The sequence below is a fragment of the Atta cephalotes genome (assembly GCF_000143395.1).
Source record: "Atta cephalotes unplaced genomic scaffold scaffold00064, whole genome shotgun sequence".
Lineage (NCBI taxonomy): Eukaryota > Metazoa > Arthropoda > Insecta > Hymenoptera > Formicidae > Atta > Atta cephalotes.
This window is the reverse complement of record NW_012130128.1, coordinates 1,046,113-1,065,606: the sequence shown is the minus strand read 5'-3', so window position 1 is coordinate 1,065,606 and position 19,494 is coordinate 1,046,113. Positions and strand designations below refer to the sequence as shown.

Sequence of the window (19,494 nt, the reverse complement as noted above, 5' to 3'; positions counted from 1 at the left end):
GGTGTTCGTTAAAGTCATAACAACACTTGAGAGTAGATTTCTGAAATAATTTTGAAACTCAATATTTTTTATTCTTTCTGTATGTTCTAGACATTGAAAATAATTCAGCTCTTTCACTCTTCACTTTCAACAGCTTATCAAAAAACATAATAGAAAGAATAAAAAATATTTTTATCATGAAATAACGATTCAAGAGTTAGAAAAAGTTTAAGCAAACTTTCCACAAAGACTACAGGCATGTTTAGATCTATATAGTGAACGTTTTATTGCAATAATTAAAAAATTAATTCTAATTTATAATCTGTTTCTTTTTTTAATTTATATTCCAAAGATAGTTGAATTATCAAAGCATTATTCAAAGATATTCAGCTGATTGAGTAACATCGATAGAATGATTAGAAAATACTCCTTTCTATTAAAAAAAATCTTTATTTATTGATAATAAAAAAATTAAGGACATTTACTCAATGTCATCAAAATATGTCTCTTATTTATCATACAATTTTGATAATAAGTGTCTTCCTTTTATCTCTAACCGTTTTCGGGAAAAAGAAAACAAACTTTTTATCAGACCCATCCTGCACTCATCCCCTTCCTCCTGCACACATACACACGCGCACGCATGCACGCACACTATAACGGCGGGAATGGGCCTCGTATATATTTTTTTCTTAATTTCTGCTCTTGCCAGCAAAATATTTATATTCAATTTCTAAAAGATCGTACCAGAATAGACATGATATTGAGTTTAACCTCGAATTTTCTAATATATCCAATATGTTATTAATTAATTTACAAGAGCGAAAAAATGAGAATCTGTACATTTTCTATATTTACGAATTAGGCTTCCGAATAAAATCTTGTTCACAGAAAGACGAATCGATCTCTTTTTATATTAAGAAAAATAAAAAAGTTTTTGAACTCAATATTCCATACAAAACAATTTGATATTTTTCAGTGCGTGATGTATAATTGTATACTGATATAATGTGATATAATTTATCTAATATCACCGACGAGATACTATTAAAGACCGCCAGTCTTATGGAAATTCGCATGTTAAAATTTAAGTGATTAAGGGCCGGTTGTTCCATCTTTTGGTAAATTTTACCTGAGATAAATCACTGGTAATTCATGCATGTGATTGGGTAATCTTGCTACTTATCCAACAGATAAAATTTATCAAAAGGTGGAACAACTGATCCTAAAGGTGCTATTTCATTTGTGCGTTTCGCCGTACGACAAATGTGTGTAGGAGAGGGCCTCGGATCTCTCTATCCTACAATCAATCAACAGGCTTGAAAAATTTGTTGGGTAAGTAGCAAGATTACCCAATCATATGAGCGATTACCAGATTTACCTAACAAGTAAAATTTACCAAAAGATGAAACGATCGGTCCTAAGACCCATTTCCACTAACGTAGATTAACTTTAATCTCGGTTCAACTTATTCTTTTTCTAAGCTTTAGAACTAGACAAAGACGGAAAAGTAAGTTGAACCGAGATTAAAGTTTATCTATATTGATGGAAATGGGTATAAGAGTAAGAAACTGATAATGTAATTTTATGATTTATTAGTTTCGTAAACATGTATATGTATGTTTAAAATTTAGCGAATTCGGCAGAATGTACTAGTGCGCACTGAGTGCGAATTTTTTCAGTGCCACACATTCGACTTTGCACACTGTATCAGTGCGTTTAGATTGTTGTATTCGGCAAATGAAAACTGACTCAGTGCTGAATTTATATAATTCGGAATGAAGCGAATGAATTGAACGAGTTAAGAAATGTTGCACTGACGTTTCTGACAATGCAGTTTGGCATAGCACCAAAGTGATTTTGCATTTACATCGTGTCAAGGCAGCACTAGTTAGTGCATGTATGCCAAATTCGCCATTAATAATACTCGATTTTTATTTAAAATTGTGATTTTAATATTATTATCTGAGTTTGATTATCAATAGAGATGATAACTGTAGAGAAAAAAATTGTAATTTTTCGTCAGTATATAAGATATAGCATTAAAAGTATGCGTACTTATTTATGCAGTATTTATATAGAGGCATTCTTTGTCAAAAAAACTATCTCCCACTCCCCCCCCTCCCCCGTCAAAAATTTAGAGGAGTTTACGGGATTCGTTTTGGGCTTAAATTGTTGCTTGAGATGTCTACTTTTAAAAAAAAACTTTCGAAAAATCAAAATGGCGTATTCAAGATGGTTCCCAGAATAAACAAAATCGAATGGAAAAAAAAGATGGTAAACCTTCAGAAGAACTACATGATTAAGAAAATTAATGGCAGCAAATTTTTCTATGTATTTTTGGCTGCTGAAAACGAATCTGATAATAAAATTTGGCACTTGGCCATCATTTTGGTCGGCATTTTGAAAAAACTGCAAAAATTCGCTTTTTTGCGTATATCTCGGAAAATATTGGTTTTAGAAAAAAAGATGTTCAACAAAAAATAAAGCTCTTGAAATATGGCCAAGTGCCAAATTTTATTATCAGATTCGTTTTCAGCAGCCAAAAATACATGGAAAAATTTGCTTTCCATTAATTTTCCAGGTCATGTAGTTCTTTTGAAAGTTTAAGCGGAGAGTACAGACTCTTGCATAACACGTAATGCATAAGAAAATACCAATCGAAGTCCTTCGTTTCCTTTCTTTCTAAGAAAAAGAACTCTAGTTTAATTTCTTATGCTTCATGTGTTATGCGTTATGCTTCCCGTTTTACCATCTTTTTTTCCGCTCAACTTTGTTCATTCTGACAGTCATCTTGAGTGCACTATTTTGATTTTCCGAAAAAGCCACATTTTTTTTTTTAAAGTAGACATCTCAAGTAACATTTAAAGCTCAAAATGAAAGGTCCTGTAGGCCCCTCTGAATTTTGGACAAGGGGGGGGGGTGGCCTTGTTGACAAAGAATGTGAAGAGGTTCGTGACATCAAATCATGCGCCATGAGCTCACGCGGTGACATCACAATGGCAGAAAACTCCGCGACATAGTTGGACACTCGTCGATTAAAGGAGAGGTATCACTCGCAATATGGACCGGTAATACAGCTAGCGTTCAATACTTAAAAGCGTACGGATGCCTAGTCTACGCTGACCTACAAACAGGGAAGAAGGAAGCTCGATGACAGGGCATTAGAATGTTTTCTCGTCGGATACGCGTCAGACTAAAAGATATCGGTTTTGATGTCCAAAAAAAGCGGATGTACGTAACGAAATACATATTTCGTTCGTCGAAGATAAAATCGATTACGAGTGAATATATAGAGATAGCGCGATGCAGATATAACCGCATATGGTCAGAGAGTAACAGCGAATCGGAGTCAGATCACGCCACCTCAGTGCAACTATGAGAATAGGATGAAGAACAATAAATCACAAACATCGGAAAACTCATCAGGAGATTCATCAGACGACACAAAGAACGCTGCCAAAGCAAAACAGACAGCGAGGGCGAAGAACGAACGCTAAGAGAAAAAAAAAGCTGACATGCCTAAGAAAATAGTGAGAAATCCATACGGCGAAAAAGGAAACCGAAAATCTGCGCAGACGAACAAAGATTCTATTCGGAGAGCGAAGTAGAGATAAACTTCGTTGAAGTGATCGAGCCCCGTGACATAGACGAAGCTCTAGCCACTTCTTGCCACAGGCGCAGAAGTAGAAACGAGCCATTCAAGAAGAAATTGAGAGCCTGGAAAATTAAAGGACTTGGAAAATCGCCGATCTACCGCCAGGCAAACGCTGCGTAGAATGCAGATGGATTCAAACTCAAGAACTCTGGACATAAAATTTCAAGATTTATGGCAAAACTGGCGCAATTCTCTCAAGAGAAAGAAATAGACTACAGTGAAGCATACTCATCCGTCGCTAACTTCTCAGTCTTACGCTTCATGTTAGCCGCCACAGTAGTATATAAAGATCAAAAACCTAAATGGAAAGTTCGAAGATGAATTATACATGAGGATCCCACTCCTGCTCGAGATCGAAAAGGGAAAAATATTAAGCTCGAACGATCCATTTATAGACTAAAACAATCCGGAAGAAGATGGAATATGGAAATCAACGAATACTTAACTGAAAATGGATTTCAAAGATTATAATCGTCGAGTTGCGTGTACCGCAAAGACAATCGGACAGTCATAGTAATATATGTCGACGACATTTTCATATTCTCCAAGGAAAAGAATGCTCTGAGGAAGGTCACACGGCTCATCACAAACCGCTATGAAGCTAGAGATCTCGGCGACATCACCTAGCTTTAGGAGTGAAAATCCAACGAAATAAAGACGGCGATATATGACTTAATCAAAAAGCATACATAGAATCAATACTCGCAAAGAATGGACTAAACGAATGTCGTTCAGTTGCAACACTTCTCGAACGCGGGCAAAAGATGTCGAAAATGGACAGCGCTAAATCATCGGAGGAAATAGAAGAGATGGCCAGAATGCCATACCGGCAACTTATAGGATCATTAATGCATTTGGCTCTCTATACAATGCCCGACATAATGCACGCCGTAACCAAATTATCCCAATTCAACGCGAATCCCGAGCATATTGGGCACAGGCAAAGCACGTACTATGCTACCTGAGCGGAACCAAAAATTATCCTGTACCGTTCCTGTACCGAGCCGGACAAACGCCTAATCTGGATCCACAGCGACGCAGATTGGGCAGGCGACGTCGACGATCGCTTCATACACTGGTATGATGATCACTCTAAGGAAAAACTTGATACAATGGAAGTCAACAAAGTAGAAGTGCATAGCTTCGAGCATGGAAGCAGAATACGTCGCCCTGACGACAGGAGTCCATAAGGAAGCCCATGTGGATACAGATGTTCATCACCGAACTTGGCCTACTAGACTTACGAAGGCAAATCAATAAGTTTTTTAGAAAAACATAGTAAAACACATTTTTTTGATCGATTCATTTTTATTTCTCAACATAATCTCCTTTCAGCTAGATCCAACAATTCTCCAACTTTTTCAAGCCATCCGAATAATATTTGTCCAACCCTTCAAAATAAGCCTCTATTTCGGTGATGAGCTACTCTCTGGTAGTGAATCTCTTTCCTCCGAACCATTTCTTCATTTGAAAAACAGGAATAGTCACAGAAAGCTAAATCTGATGAATATGGATGGGGAAGCAATTCGTAGCGGAATTTGGCCATCGGCACATTCGTGTGAACCCGTGCATTGTCTTGATGGAAGAGCACTTTTTTCTTTGCCAAATGGGGATGTTTTTTTCTTTAAAATGTTATTGAAATGATCCAATAAGGCTGCGTAGTAATCACCATTGATCGTTTGCTTCGACGGAAGATAATCGATATGAATTATACCGCGTGCATCCCAAAAAACTGTGGCCATCACCTTTCCAGCCGACTTTACGATCTTTGTTTTCTTCGGAGCTGGTTCACCCGATAAAGTCCATTGTTTTGACTGTTCCTTCGTCTTGGGTGTGAAGTAATGGATCCATATTTCCAGTAATGAATCGACGCAGAAATTCATCTGGATTACGTTGAAACATCTCCATTGTTTTGAAATCATCATACGGTCGCGTTTATGGTCCACAGTGAGCAAACGCGGTACTCATCTTACCGATAGCTTTTTCATATCCAATTGTTTATGCAAAATTGAAACCACTGTGCCATGTGATATGTCTGTGGCCTCAACAAGCTCGCGTACTTTCACTCGTCGATCAGTCAAAACAATATCGTGGATCTTTATCGATGATTTCTGGCGTAGCAGCCTCAATTGGACATCCCGACGAGATGCATCACATGTGGATGACCACATGTTTAAATTCATTCACCCAATTGTATACAGTCGCTGGTTCAGATGTGCTATGAACATTATCCTATTCGGCTTTGATTTCTTTCGGCGTTAAATCTTTCATATATAGATGTTTGATTACTTCATGAAACTCGTTTTTTTCCATTTTGCAAAAAGTACAAAGATTGTTCGCTTTAATCGTCTACAGAAATGAAACGCGATGAATTCCGCTCAAAATTTGACAGTAATCAGCTGAGAGATGCTACTTGTCAAAAAGTAATGTGACATGACACTGTGAATGCCCTCTGACAGATTTTCTAAGAATTTATTAACTTGCCATCCCAAGGATACGAACTACGATGCGACAAGCAGTGATCGGCTTCTCGAAAAACCTCGAGAAAAGGCGTACTAAATACATCGCACGAGAAAAACTGGACGAGATGATGATATCTTATGTTCCATCGAAAGAGAATCTGACTGACATATTGACGAAAGTTGAGACGTGTTGCCCACCGCAGAGGTACTCAGAGAGACTCGGATTGAACATCACGAATAAGGGACTGAAGTCCAGCAAACGAGAATGGATTGAAATGAATTGGAATGGATTCATATCTTTTAAAATATTGATTCGCGTATGTATATTAAAATGAATGCTTTTCAATCCTGAATGCATTTTTATTCATTTATAGGAATTGCATAGAGCATATCTCTATGCCTTTCAATCTAAAAATATTAGTGTGCACTTTTTCTGTGCACACACACTTTGTGAATACTATTCAATTCAAAATTTTGAATAAGAAATGCAATTTTTCAATTCAATTGCATCCAATTGAATTCAAAATTAAATCCAAAAATATATTCCTATTTAAAATATGCATTCAGATAGAAAAATTTTAATCCATTCTCGTTTGCTGAGAGCGGTTCGTGATATCAAATCATGCAGCGACGTTGACATCACAGCGGCGCTGTACACATTATTTAGTTTTTTTTCCTACATCACACACTTCTTGTACACTTTTGTACCTCTCCCGCACTTTTCGCTCTGACAGAATAAAACTTCCCACGTTTAAAACTTCGTGCTGCCCTTTTTACTCGACCTTTTCCCCACAGAATGCCACATAATACAAAATCATGAATTTAATAATATATTTAATATTATCGAAATATTTATGCTAATAATAGCAAATCTTTAATTGTCGATAATCATCATTCTTTAATTATTCCTGACCCCATTGATATAATCACGAAAATTTGTCCAGGACATGTCGTTTTTAATAGTATCTCATAGATGCTAATATTGACATTGGCCGTTTATAGGCAACTTTGTATGAAAGATCAAATAATATGTTACAACAAATATGAAAATTGTCTATTTGAGGCAAACTCTCACTAGACTTTACAATAAAAATCGCTGCTCGACAAACTGTCGCTCTGAGGTTGTCCATTCCACTCTTAAATTCCTTTGTATCTTAAGATTCTGGAATAGTCATGTGATTCAAAATCAGTCAGTGGCCTGGCGAAATGTAGCGAAATCGGTAGCCCCACATACAAGCACGAGCGCCTCGATAAATGACTGAACTTTCGGCCGTGGAAAAGTGACATTTTGACGACGAAATTTGTGCTGCATGCCATTTCGTTATTATTTGCTTAATTGTGAAAATGTGACATGTCGCGTATTTATAAAAGTTCTAAAAATGGGCAGAAACTATCCGGAATTTTATATGTAAAAACATATATTTCATTCATTTCAATAGCTGTTCAAACCGTTTCTGTCCGAAATTAGACTCACTTTATTATACAATTAAAACTCTGTCTTTTACGACCATTTACTGGCTATTAAAGGAGAAAAAGACAATTTCTGCCCGTTTTTACAGGTATTTTAAAGCAATCTCGTCATTTAGATCATTATCTAAATTGTCTTTATTTACAAATGATTTGCAGCATAAATTAACGTGTTATTCCTCGCTTCGACATCACGATTCCAACATGGCTGCACATGATGCATAGTTTCCTACATAATGAGTTTACATGCTGCTGTGCCTGCTCTGATGCGTGCTAAACATCTTGATGCATTGAGCGAAGTATACTACCATCCTTGATTTCTGTATTTGATGTGATTGTTTCATACTTGTTTGCACGTAAGTAACATGCATTGATCAGCATGCAAAAGAGCAAGCATGAAAATTATGCATCGTGTGCGGCCAGCTTAAGATACGTTGTAAAATCAAAATGCCAGATACTCAGTGTCCAATTTTATATAAATCCCAAACTAATTCTTTTTATTAATTTAATATACGAGGATAGATTGAAAAGTTTCCTACCTAAAGAAAAAACATTCTTTTTTTAACAAATTTCTCAACATAATCTCCCTTCAACTCAATACACTTGATCCAACGTTTTTCTAGACCTTTTATTCCTTCAATATAATAACTTTTGTTTAAACCCGAAAAATAGTCATTAATGGCATTTATCATTTCAGCATTCGACGAAAATTTCTTCCCTGCTGTAACTATTTTTTTAATTTGGAAACAGGAAAAAATCACGCGGGCAGTATATGGTAAATGTATATAATTCGTACTTTAGTTCATAATTTCACCATTGCAACTGTTAATCAACAGTACGCAAATGCGCGCGCGCGCATTATGAAATATTGAAAAGAAGTAAACCATTAGGGAGTTTTTACAATATCATATACCTAGACACAATGAAGCATGGTATGTGATCTTTATGATAATCAATATCTAAATAATTATTGCAAAAATTGCAAAATAGTAGAAGACCTTTCGATTCGGTTTAGTCCGCTCTACCTATATCTATGAACAGTATTATACTTACCATTAAACACTCTATATATGAAAAATAATGCACCGTGCCATATAAATAAATGAATAAATTATTTCAAAAAGATTAATGTACAAAAAAATATGTATGTGCTATACAATCTGATTTATTTTTCTAATTATTTTATATTATATTTCTGGAGACACGGTAGTGTCTCTTTTCTTTATACAATATACTAAACAATTACATTTACAATTCAAGAAGTATTATCATTTATCATCAAAAATAGAGATACATACAAAATATGGAGTACATCACATTAAAGCTAATGTACAAGTTAAAAGTTTTCTTTCACTACGACGAGATATGAAAAATATGAGTATAACACGTTATAATAAATATCTTTTAATATAAATGAATATGTGAATTATATATTGCTCATCTATTTATACTTAAACTTTTTGACACATCGCTTGTGGGTAGGTAGAGCGGACTAACACTGAATCGAAAAATTCTCTACAATCCTTGCGATTATGAGTTTCCGTCTGTTCTATCTGCCCACTAATCTGTGATGTATCAAAAAGTTTGGAACATTCTACATAGAAAAGGCTGTAAAGGATCTGTATCTAATCATCTATCTAAAGATAGTATATACAGAATGTTCCATTTTAATTAATCCAGTCGATTTTATTCAAAATTGATGTAAAAAAAAGTTTTTAGATAAAAATGGAACAGTTTCATGAGAGACGTATCTTGGCCAGTTTTTTTCTAAGTAAGGCATCAAAAAGATATGAAGGTCACTTTCACTTTTTAAAATCAAATTATATAATTTTTTTCACATACGATTCCTCTAATTAATCTGTATATAAAAATATTGAGATAGAGATATCAAGAAATAAATAATTTAACAATGTTTTTGTGCTTTTTTGATATGAAATATAAAATATTTCGTAACTATTTATTTTTTATTACTGTATCTTAATACTTCTATGCATCAAGTAATAAGATAATTGAGATAAAGAAAAAAGGTTTTTTTTAATTATGCAATATGCATTTTTTTACAAGTGATAATATATTTTCTTTACTTGTTTGATTTGTTCGTATCATTATTATACATAAAAGTAAAGGTTACAATTAGCAAAAAATTGATAATTTTCGAGATATTTTGATATCAAAATTTGCGATAATGAAATATGAAATATCTCGTAAACTATTAATTTTTTTATTTCCTACTTTAATACTTATATACAGAATAATTAAAAGAATTATATTACTTGACATAAATTATATAATTTAGTTTTAAATTTTAAAAGGGGGAAATGACCTTCACATCTTTCTGGCATTTCTACCTAAAAAAAAAGTGTTTAAATATGTCCTTTCCGAAATTCTACTTTCATCTAAAACGCATTTTATATCATCGATTCTTTTGAAGAAAATTGACTGAATTGATAAAATGGATATCTTGTATATGTATATGGAGTATATGGTGTTTCATTTTAAGTAATACCATGATGTAAGAATACAAGGTGTTTCATATTGTGTATAAAAGCGGAAAATTAAGTTTAACTCTTTTCAAACCATATTTTTTTTATCTGAAACATAAAAAAAAATGATTTTCTTACAAGACTTTCTTCTTCGACTGTATTACTTCAAATAAAACACTATATACCATCCATAGTGCAAATATTTATTCTTATTTCAAGTCTATTAATCTCACAATTTTACTAAATCTACAAGAAAAGAGACATTTGTTTATTAAAAATTGATATTTGCAAGTGTTTGAAATAAAAATACGGGATTTAAACACAGAGATTAAATAACAAGGGAATATCCCTTAACTATTAAATATTGTTTGTATGTTTGTAATTTAATCATAGTTACCCTTTCATAGCCAAGATATCACAGAGTATCTCATATATCGACAAAAGCTTTTTGCTTTTTATATGTAGTATTAAAATAATTCTTATTTTCTTCTTTAAAAAACTATATATGTTCTTTTAATTTTTCAGTTTCTCTTTTTAAAAATAAGTTAATGTCAAAATAGTAGACATCTGACATTTTATACGTAACGATTTACTATATACAAAAATAATTTCATCCTACATTGAAGAAATAATTGATTATCCATCATTCATCGTAATTGCTTTTCAAAATCATATACATTTGGGATTAATCACCAATTTTTCAAGCGAAAGAATTATTACACACGACTATTTATTTTTAACTGATTCTCCGTCGTCTGTTTTAGTTCTATTAATTTTATTTTCATCGGCTGAATATTGGTGCCTATCCATTCTTCAATCATCGACGAAAAGAAAATTGCTTCCATTTGAACTCTTAGATAACCTTCCAAAGAAGATAATTCTAATAATAATCTGGAATAATATATTATGTACTTGCGAAATGCAGTATATCTTTTATGTGAACAATTGTTATGAACGATTGCTACTCACTCCGTAAAAGCAGGTATCAAGTTCTCCAGTTGCATGGGATTTGTGTAATTATTTGCCACTTGCCATGAATTCATCCACGTCATGATTCTGTTCGGGAATAATAATTTTATGAATACGATCGATATGCAATATCTCTCAGCTTCTTTGAATTTCTAATATTTAAGAGGAAAAGTTTTGGTTTTTTTTTTAGATATACTTGAAGATATTCCATTTTATATGTTAAATAATCCTATTTCTTCAAAAGAAATCATCAAAAGACAAAAAGTTACCAAAAATGTTTTATGAATTCAAAATAAAAATTACAGATATATAAAGAGTTCTCTGTGCTTACTGATCGCTGGTGATAATATTGTGAAATTTTGTCTTGAAGTTAAGAAACCACTCCATGCCCACAGCTACTTGCCATCCAGGAAAAAGTAAATTGCTAGGGATCGGAACTGGTCTAAGCTGTGGAGTTATATGCAACGGATGATCAATATATCCCAAGCTCTTTGCAACCTGGGTGTGCGTTTGTTCCGAATAACCATAGAGCCAAACTTTCAAACATAGAGCTAATGATGGTATCGCTGTGGGCAACAATTCACACAGTGTAGCATAATGATCATACCTAAAATTACCATTGATCAATACATACAGTCAATGATCAATATTTCAAGATAGTTCTTGAACATTTTCTGATTATCTTACCTTGACCAGCCGGTGAATGCTGTACCACGAAATTCATGCACCTTACTCACATGAACTCCTAGTTCTTCCAACCATTTTTCATGATTGCTTATGTGATGTCGTATTATAGGTATATGTTGTGCAGAGCCGGTAGCTCCTTTGAATGCGGTTGCTGTCCAAATATTGGGAAAGACCGTGCTGTATTTATCCCACAATCCTAATAATTTGATATAACGGTCATAATCTAGCAAATATTTTTAAATTTCTTAGTATATAAAAAGAAAAAAAGTATTAGAAGAAAAAGAAAAAATACCATCAGGTAATGCAAAATTGTCCCTGGGATTGTAATGCCACACCATGGGTTCCACATATTTGCCGATGTAATGTTCTACAAAAAGAAAGAAATATTGAATATCACATGAAGAGATCTGCGCGATCAAACGAAGCAATTAAGCTGCAGCAAGATACCGTTCAAAACCTGTAAGTCTATCGACCTCAGCATATCATCCCAGATGATGATTTTTAGGTATGGGTAGGTTTCCTGAATGTATTGGGCTATCGCCAGAATATGTTCCAGATACAATGATGATTTGCCATATTTGCTAGCTGCAGCTCGTTTGGTGCAGACTGAGCAAAGACCTAGATGCCATACTTCATCAGATCCTATATGCAGATACTGTATATCAGGATGAAAGCTAACAATCTGACGTATCAACGACTTCACCACAAGAAGAGTTCTCGGATTTGATGGGCAAATAGAACTTGGAAAAGGCTCCACTTCGCGCAATGATCTCCATTCGTCATGTTTCAAAATAAACTGGAATTTAAAATCATAGTAAATAACATCATAACTGGAATTTGAAAATACTCTTTTGAATTTTACAATTTTGAAAATAAGAAAAATATAAGTATTAGTATAGTAGCTACAAGCTTCGTACAAAATAATCCAATCCAATATAAAATCAATGAAATAATTTTTGCTATACCTCCATATGACCAAAAGTTTGTACCAACGGAACAACTGCTAAACCGCAATCACCCGCAATCTGTAGGATATGTCTAGCCTCCTGAACTGTGTATCCACTCGCTAAGGTGCTCGGACCATTGCTTCCTATTGGAGAAAGTTCTCGATTGTAAGGAAACGTGTCTTCCCATTCCAACAATAGTCCAGTAGCTCCCCATGTTCGCAACAGTGGAAAGAGCTGTAAATTACATTGGGTTACAATTGTTTTTTAATTCATGATTAATCAAACACACGAAGTGTAAATGCAGTAAGGAGTTTAATCTTTTTTTATCAATGAAATATACACACACACACACACACACACACACACACACACACACACACACACACACACACATTGCGTTCTTAATTATAGTATTGAATTTTCATTAATTACATATCCAGACCTATATCAAAATTCATTTTTGCATCTAATTGTATTAATGCTTTCTAGCAAGACACAAACGTCACAAACACAATTGATTGCGTTCGAAGAAGGGAATCGATATGGTTGCGTTTCGATGTTCATGCTTTAAAATGTTTATAATCATCATTTTGTCAATAACAATATTAAATAAAATAATTAGTACTCTCCAATTAAATATTATATAATAGTATTCTCCAAATTAAATATTAGTACTCTCCAATTTTAAACAATACACAAAGATAAATATAATAGGTTAATGAGAGTCAATAACGATAAATGGCGCAATTATTTAATGATTATTTAATGATGAGCAATCAATAATCAGATGATGTCTTTTTTATTTTGAACGTTTCGACTCGTTTTAGAGCTCTCAGCAAGAATGATACAATTATAATTAGCTCACATGTCTATAATGTTTAAGTTACTCGCTTTGTTGAACATATTAAATTTTAAAAAGTAGAAATGTTAAAATTAAATATAAAGATTACACATTTTTAGAATACATATATGTGTACAACGACGTGTCACTCAGATATATACAAAACTTCAGTGCAATGCTTTATGTTCCATAATGATTAACAATGCATCTTTGTCAATTTTTATTATGAACATGTGAGCTAATTGTATCATTCTCTCATGCTGAGGAGGACTCCAAAGAGAATTGAAACGTTCAAAATAAAAAAACATCAATCCAATATCTGATTATTGATTGTTTATTAAATAATTGTGCTGTTTATCGTTGCTTATCTCTTATTAGCTTATTATATTTATTTTTGTGTATCATCATTTTGTCTTTATCATTCATTAGATGTAAAACAAAAGATTTATTTGCATTGCTTGCACTTTTTGCACTAAACATCTTTGCTTTCTCTTCAATGCTTAAATATATATTTATCTTATTTTACACAAGATTTTATCTGTGTACAATTGTATCAACTTGCGTCAGCTGCGTTCCGCTTGTAGAATCATTTTATCGTTGTTTATTAAATATTAATTAAACAAGGACAAGAACAAACAATGTTACACTTTCTCTTGCTGGAAAGCACCTTAATAAGTACCTTAATAACTATAATTTCCGACAATTTCCGACAATTTCCGACGGTGTAGCATTTATTTATATTTTGTGTTTCTCCTCATATTTTAAAAGTCAAGTGTAAACAAAAGCCATGAGTGTGTGACAAGTTCAAAACGCAATTCGTAACGAGCGAAAGAAATGTAGATTATATATACCGGACAGTGCTCAGGCGAAAGAGGAATGCGCCCGTCACACGAATTTTAAATGGAAAAATAATAAACAGTGCGAGTTTTCGAATGCGTTGACGCATAGAGATGAGAGAAGAGGCTATTAGCCTTAACTTAAGCGTTCACACGCCGCGTGTACCTTTTCAAAGTAGCAGGTCCGCGGCGGTGCGCCCTTCAAGTCAAGATGGACCAGCCTGAAAAAAAAAGGATGATTTACCGAGTTGCAACATTTCATTCACCGAGAAATACGCGGAGATTTGTGTCAGTCTTGTCAGTCGTGTTACCTGTGCGAGCCCAACGTCAAGGCGTCCATCTTTTCTCCCATTCCATTCATCGGTCAGACGACATTGGTCAAAGAGAGAACGATCGACGGCTTTTGGCGCGGAATGAACTCAATAGGGATTTTTTTTCATTACATGTATTCAGAAGCGTCTTCGCTTGTACGGATTCCTAATATTCCCAGTAATTCCCACCCAAGTGTCAGACGATTCCATAAAGGTGCCGTCCCATGTATACGGAATCAAAATGACGGAACAGATTTTTTACTAGAAAATTGAGTGCATCTCTATCATTCCGTTCCATAAGAAATTTCTCTATCCATCCCAGTAGATGTAGATGGAACGGTATGGAAATAGATAGAATGCTTCGGTTGCAAACTAATTTGCTTAATTTACTTGATATTTCGTTATTTTAATATGATTTAATGTGACTAAAGCAATAATATGCATAATTTGTGCAATTATCTATAACATTACTTTGAATATTCAAAAAATACTGAATTATAAGAGTGAAATATATTTTGTTAATTCCATTATGTTCCAGCCACATGGGATGGGAGAACATTTTTACGGAACGGAATGGCATGTTCAGCTGAATTGGTTGAATCTAAAAATTGAAACGAATATTCAGAAACATTTTTTTGTAAATCCACAACAATGGATTAGTAGTGTTATTACTAATGTTAAAATTATTGCGAAAAGCAAGAAATATTGGCGTGCTATTCCAACATTTAAAAGTGTGCAGAAATTTTATTTTGCTTATAATGTTTTATTGCAACAGCATAAATAAACAAGAAAACGAAAATTCTGAATACAGTCAATATTTACAGAAAGAATGAGGTGGCGCACCAAGGCGAAAATGATAATTTATACCCGTATTCATAGTCCTTTCTTGAAGAACGAGGATTTCTTGTTCCTCATTTCATAAATTTCGTTTCATAAGTCTTGTTGACCAAACAAGAAGCTTTATTAACTTCCTTTTCTCAAGGGAGTTATAAGTTTCCTTGAGGAGGAGATGCAACCTTCATAACCAAGTAAATCTTCAAATTTAATTCGTCACACCGGTCTTTCGATAGCTTTTAATTTAGATATATCGCATCGATAATTATTTTCGATAGTTTTTTTTTCGAAAATAAATTACGCCAAAATCATTTTCTCCTTCTTCGTATAATAAGCATTATAGCGAATTCGAAACACTGATGCATATTAAAGCCGTTGTACACTGATTTAAATCGAGTATAAAAATAAAATGCAAATATTTCGAATTATAAAATACATATTTTACTTAACAATTCAATAAAATGTATTAAGTATTTCACAATCGATTTCTGTGTTTATTTATAAACATATATATTTACGTTATTTTGTATATGTATGGCGATTTTAATGTGCATCAGTGTACGTCCAATCAAATTCGTTATTAATTTTATTTTTGTCCATTATTATTGCAAAAATCACGACTTTATTTAATCAACAATGCCTTTATTATTCGTAATTCACATATTAAGTTTGCATATACTATATATTATGACATGCTGTCTTCAGTAGGTTACTAAAATCCCTAAAATATTCCTTTGGGAAGGCAGACTTGAGATTCGTTTATGAACAAGGAGACCTTGGAGAATCGTTCATAGAGGCTTCCTCCTTCCTTAAAATAAGAAAGGACTATGAATACAGATATTAGTCCTGCAAACGACCGAGAAATTCTTCAATTATTTCAGAATGACATCGGAATTAAAGAATTGCTGGCATTACAGTTGAACTATGTGTATATAAAACAAGAATATGTCGTATTGAAAAATAAGAATTATTATTAATTTTCTTCTTCGAAATTGTCAAATTCTCAACTATCAACAATAGCCGAATCGACATAGCGTGCAATCGACAGTTCGTTGATTCTATATCGTCTCTACATACCGTTCCGGCCATGATTTCGGTGGTTCCGATAGTAGAGAAACTTCTTACGGAAGGGAATGCTAGTGAACTGATTTTTAATAAGAAATCTGTTCCATCGTTCCGATTCCCTGTACATGGGACGACACTCTGTTTTTACACGCCTACCGACTATCAACAGTTATCGATGTCGTTACGCAGCTTTTTCACCATATAAAATATCTGCGCAAGGACAACTGTCGATAGGCACTGTAAAGACAGTTACAGAATAGGTCAACCTAATCCAAGTCAACCTTGTTTAATATATTCGCGAGGCTATGTTTCCAAAACTTCCTCTTCGAGAAAGATTTTACTCCATACGTTATAGTATACGTTACGTGTACTATATATTTCGAGTCCAAAATTTTCCTCGGAGAGAAAGTTAGAAACGTAGCGTTTAGTTTACCTCGTCGATAAATAAAAAATGGAATAAGTCCGAATCAACAATAGGTGTTTTAAGCCTAATAATCGTAAGAAATTGACCAATTACAATTAAGAGAATAATTGATTGTGATTCATCCATTCCTTGTGGCTTAAAACCTCAAAATCTATTGTACATTCGGGCTAATGGCTTGGGTCGCACTCGAGTGGGAATACTGGGAATATTAGCACAGCCAGTAACTTTTTCCCCAAGGCGGAAACATGAAAAGTGAAATTAGGGAAAAAGTTGTAATGACGTAAAAGAAAGATCTATGAATCTAAGCGAATGGGTTTTTTTTTCAAATCGAATAAATAGAATAAGAGTTATAATTAACGCAAATGCTTGAAAATTGTAAAATTGCTGTATGTGCTATCTATTTATTAAAATGGTTACCAAAGGAATAAAAAATTTATTGAAAAATTTTCAATAATGTTTCTCTTGAAACATAAATAAATAAGTAATAACATGAAAAATCTTAAAAATTATTAAATGATCGACCTAAAATATGAATTGGGGAATGATATCTTATATTAGCTAATCCTTAAAAATATCAATATAGCTTATACACGGCAAAGATAAAAATTATTTTATCGAAATAAAATTTTGTAGGCCTATATATGTATATATATATATATAGAATTCTTGCTATAAATTTTCCACATGCACTGTATCGAATTTTTCGTTTTTCCGCTCCACTCTAGTAAACGCATGTATTAATTTTTATTGATACATTTATAACGGTTCATCAAAAAATTTTTCCAACCACTTTCTCCTCATGTTTCGACAGCTTGTATCATTTAAGTGACAGCTTGCGCTATTACATCATGAATGATTCTTGAAAGCATTATTCATCGCATTAGTGTATTTTTATTAAAGTTACAATATTGATAGGAAAAAATTCAAAGGAAAAATATAACATAATTATTTTTAAATATAATAATGTAGCATTTCTATCATGAAAAGCTTAATCAATAAATAATAACAAAAATATACGATTTTATGAACTTTATAGATCAATATCTTATAATATCAAATATATTTTACATTTCGGCACGATAAACAGTTTAAGTACATGATTTTAAGTCAATTAAGTTTCTCTCAGTGTAATCTGCTAATAAAGTAGGTCAAAGACTCGACAGGTTATGCATTTTAATAACTTACAATTAGTAGATAAAAGATTCTAACGTTTTAACATATACACAAAAGACTGCATATCATATACATTTTATAAGACTTGACAATTTTCTGATAATTCAAGATAATTTTATTATAATTACTAATCGTATTTATTATATATTCTTGGAATTATATATAATAATTAAAGATTTAGTCAAGAAATTATGAAATTTATTACACCGACATGTACAGATGAAAATTGATAGTTTTTATATAACTTATAATATGTATCCAATACTTTTGTCGGGAATATGTTGTATCATTTCAATCACAATCAAATCGATATGGATAAAAGTGAAATGAATAATTAAAATGTTGGTAGAGTACAAGCATTAAGATATATGATGCTTTCAGCAAAACGTATATCAGTGTAACGTACATCATTGATTTCATCTTTATTTAACATTGCAAATAACAAGAATATATAATTATGACTCACTATGTGTTACACTATATATAAAGTATCTATGTCTCTTGCTGGGAAAGCATCCACACTGTATACTTGGTAGGCAATTGGAATGTTCGGGATATTGTGCGACAAGAGGCCCCTCCGTTCGGCCTCCATCCTCCACTCGACTATATAAAAGCCAGCTGCCACTGATGGATCACTTTAGTTTTTCGCTCTTGCTTGCGATCTCGTCAGCTAAAAAAATTATTCTTTTTTTATATTCATTGATTTATTTTTCTGCATCTATAATATCGTACGATGAAGGGATATTTTGTGATTTTATTGATCTCACTGGTGACTTCGGCCATCGCAAATGAAAAATATACCAGAAAATACGACGATGTAAACGTAGACAAGATCCTCCAAAATAATCGTGTTCTCACTAATTACATTCGGTGCCTAATGGACGAGGGACCTTGCACCGCTGAAGGTCGCGAGCTGAGAAGTAAGTAGAAAAGAAGAAATTGAAGAGTCGAGCATAGATTATTAAATTGATTTATTTAAATTAGATTGATTTAGGCCTAAAAGTTACAATGACGTTTCTGTTTTTATTTTTTACTTGGGATAAAACTAAATATTTTTCCAGTACTTTGCTTGTGGAATTTTTCAATTAAAAAATACTCAAACACAAAACGAACAAATATATAGATTATAATTGTAATTACAGCAGAGAATTCAACATACACTCTCTCTCTGTTACATAATTATTGCTATGAACTTTCTCGCGCGTGTTACATCCGGGGTTTCTTTTGCATGTACGTAATGACGATAATGTGTGAAGTTTGCACATACGTAAACTCTATATTATTAAGTTTACATAATTTTTGAATTGTATATATGTATATATATATATATATATATATATATATATATATATATATAT

The 19,494-nt window shown here is 33.0% G+C and overlaps 2 protein-coding genes across 2 annotated transcripts in view; one reads left to right on the top strand and one right to left on the bottom strand.

Annotated features, from left to right (window-relative positions):
- Positions 1–10,765: 10,765 nt before the first annotated feature.
- LOC105623796 (hexosaminidase D-like) lies at positions 10,766–14,690 on the bottom strand. The gene is made up of 9 exons (XM_012205173.1): positions 14,641–14,690; positions 14,496–14,550; positions 12,671–12,886; positions 12,153–12,501; positions 11,998–12,072; positions 11,706–11,901; positions 11,350–11,625; positions 11,019–11,105; positions 10,766–10,940 (listed from the first exon to the last, which is right to left on the bottom strand). Exons 1-9 carry the CDS (start codon positions 14,688–14,690, stop codon positions 10,766–10,768), a joined length of 1,479 nt encoding a protein of 492 aa, XP_012060563.1.
- Positions 14,691–18,780: 4,090 nt separating this feature from the next.
- Positions 18,781–19,494, top strand: part of LOC105623795 (ejaculatory bulb-specific protein 3) — a 2,364-nt gene continuing 1,650 nt past the window's right edge. The window contains exon 1 of the mRNA XM_012205172.1: positions 18,781–19,056. Coding sequence (XP_012060562.1) covers positions 18,870–19,056 — 187 coding nt within the window. The 5' untranslated portion in view covers positions 18,781–18,869. The remainder of the gene's footprint in view (positions 19,057–19,494) is intronic.

What these genes read in the sequence shown, in the direction of transcription:
- LOC105623796 (XM_012205173.1), bottom strand. Translation starts at nt 14,690, where the DNA reads ATGAATGGAATGGGAGAAAAGATGGACGCCTTGACGTTGGGCTCGCAC. An exon ending in GGACCTGCTACTTTGAAAAG is followed by an intron (nt 12,887 to 14,495) that starts GTACACGCGGCG and finishes TGTAATTTACAG; the next exon opens with CTCTTTCCACTGTTGCGAAC. An exon ending in AGACTTACAGGTTTTGAACG is followed by an intron (nt 12,073 to 12,152) that starts GTATCTTGCTGC and finishes TTCTTTTTGTAG; the next exon opens with AACATTACATCGGCAAATAT.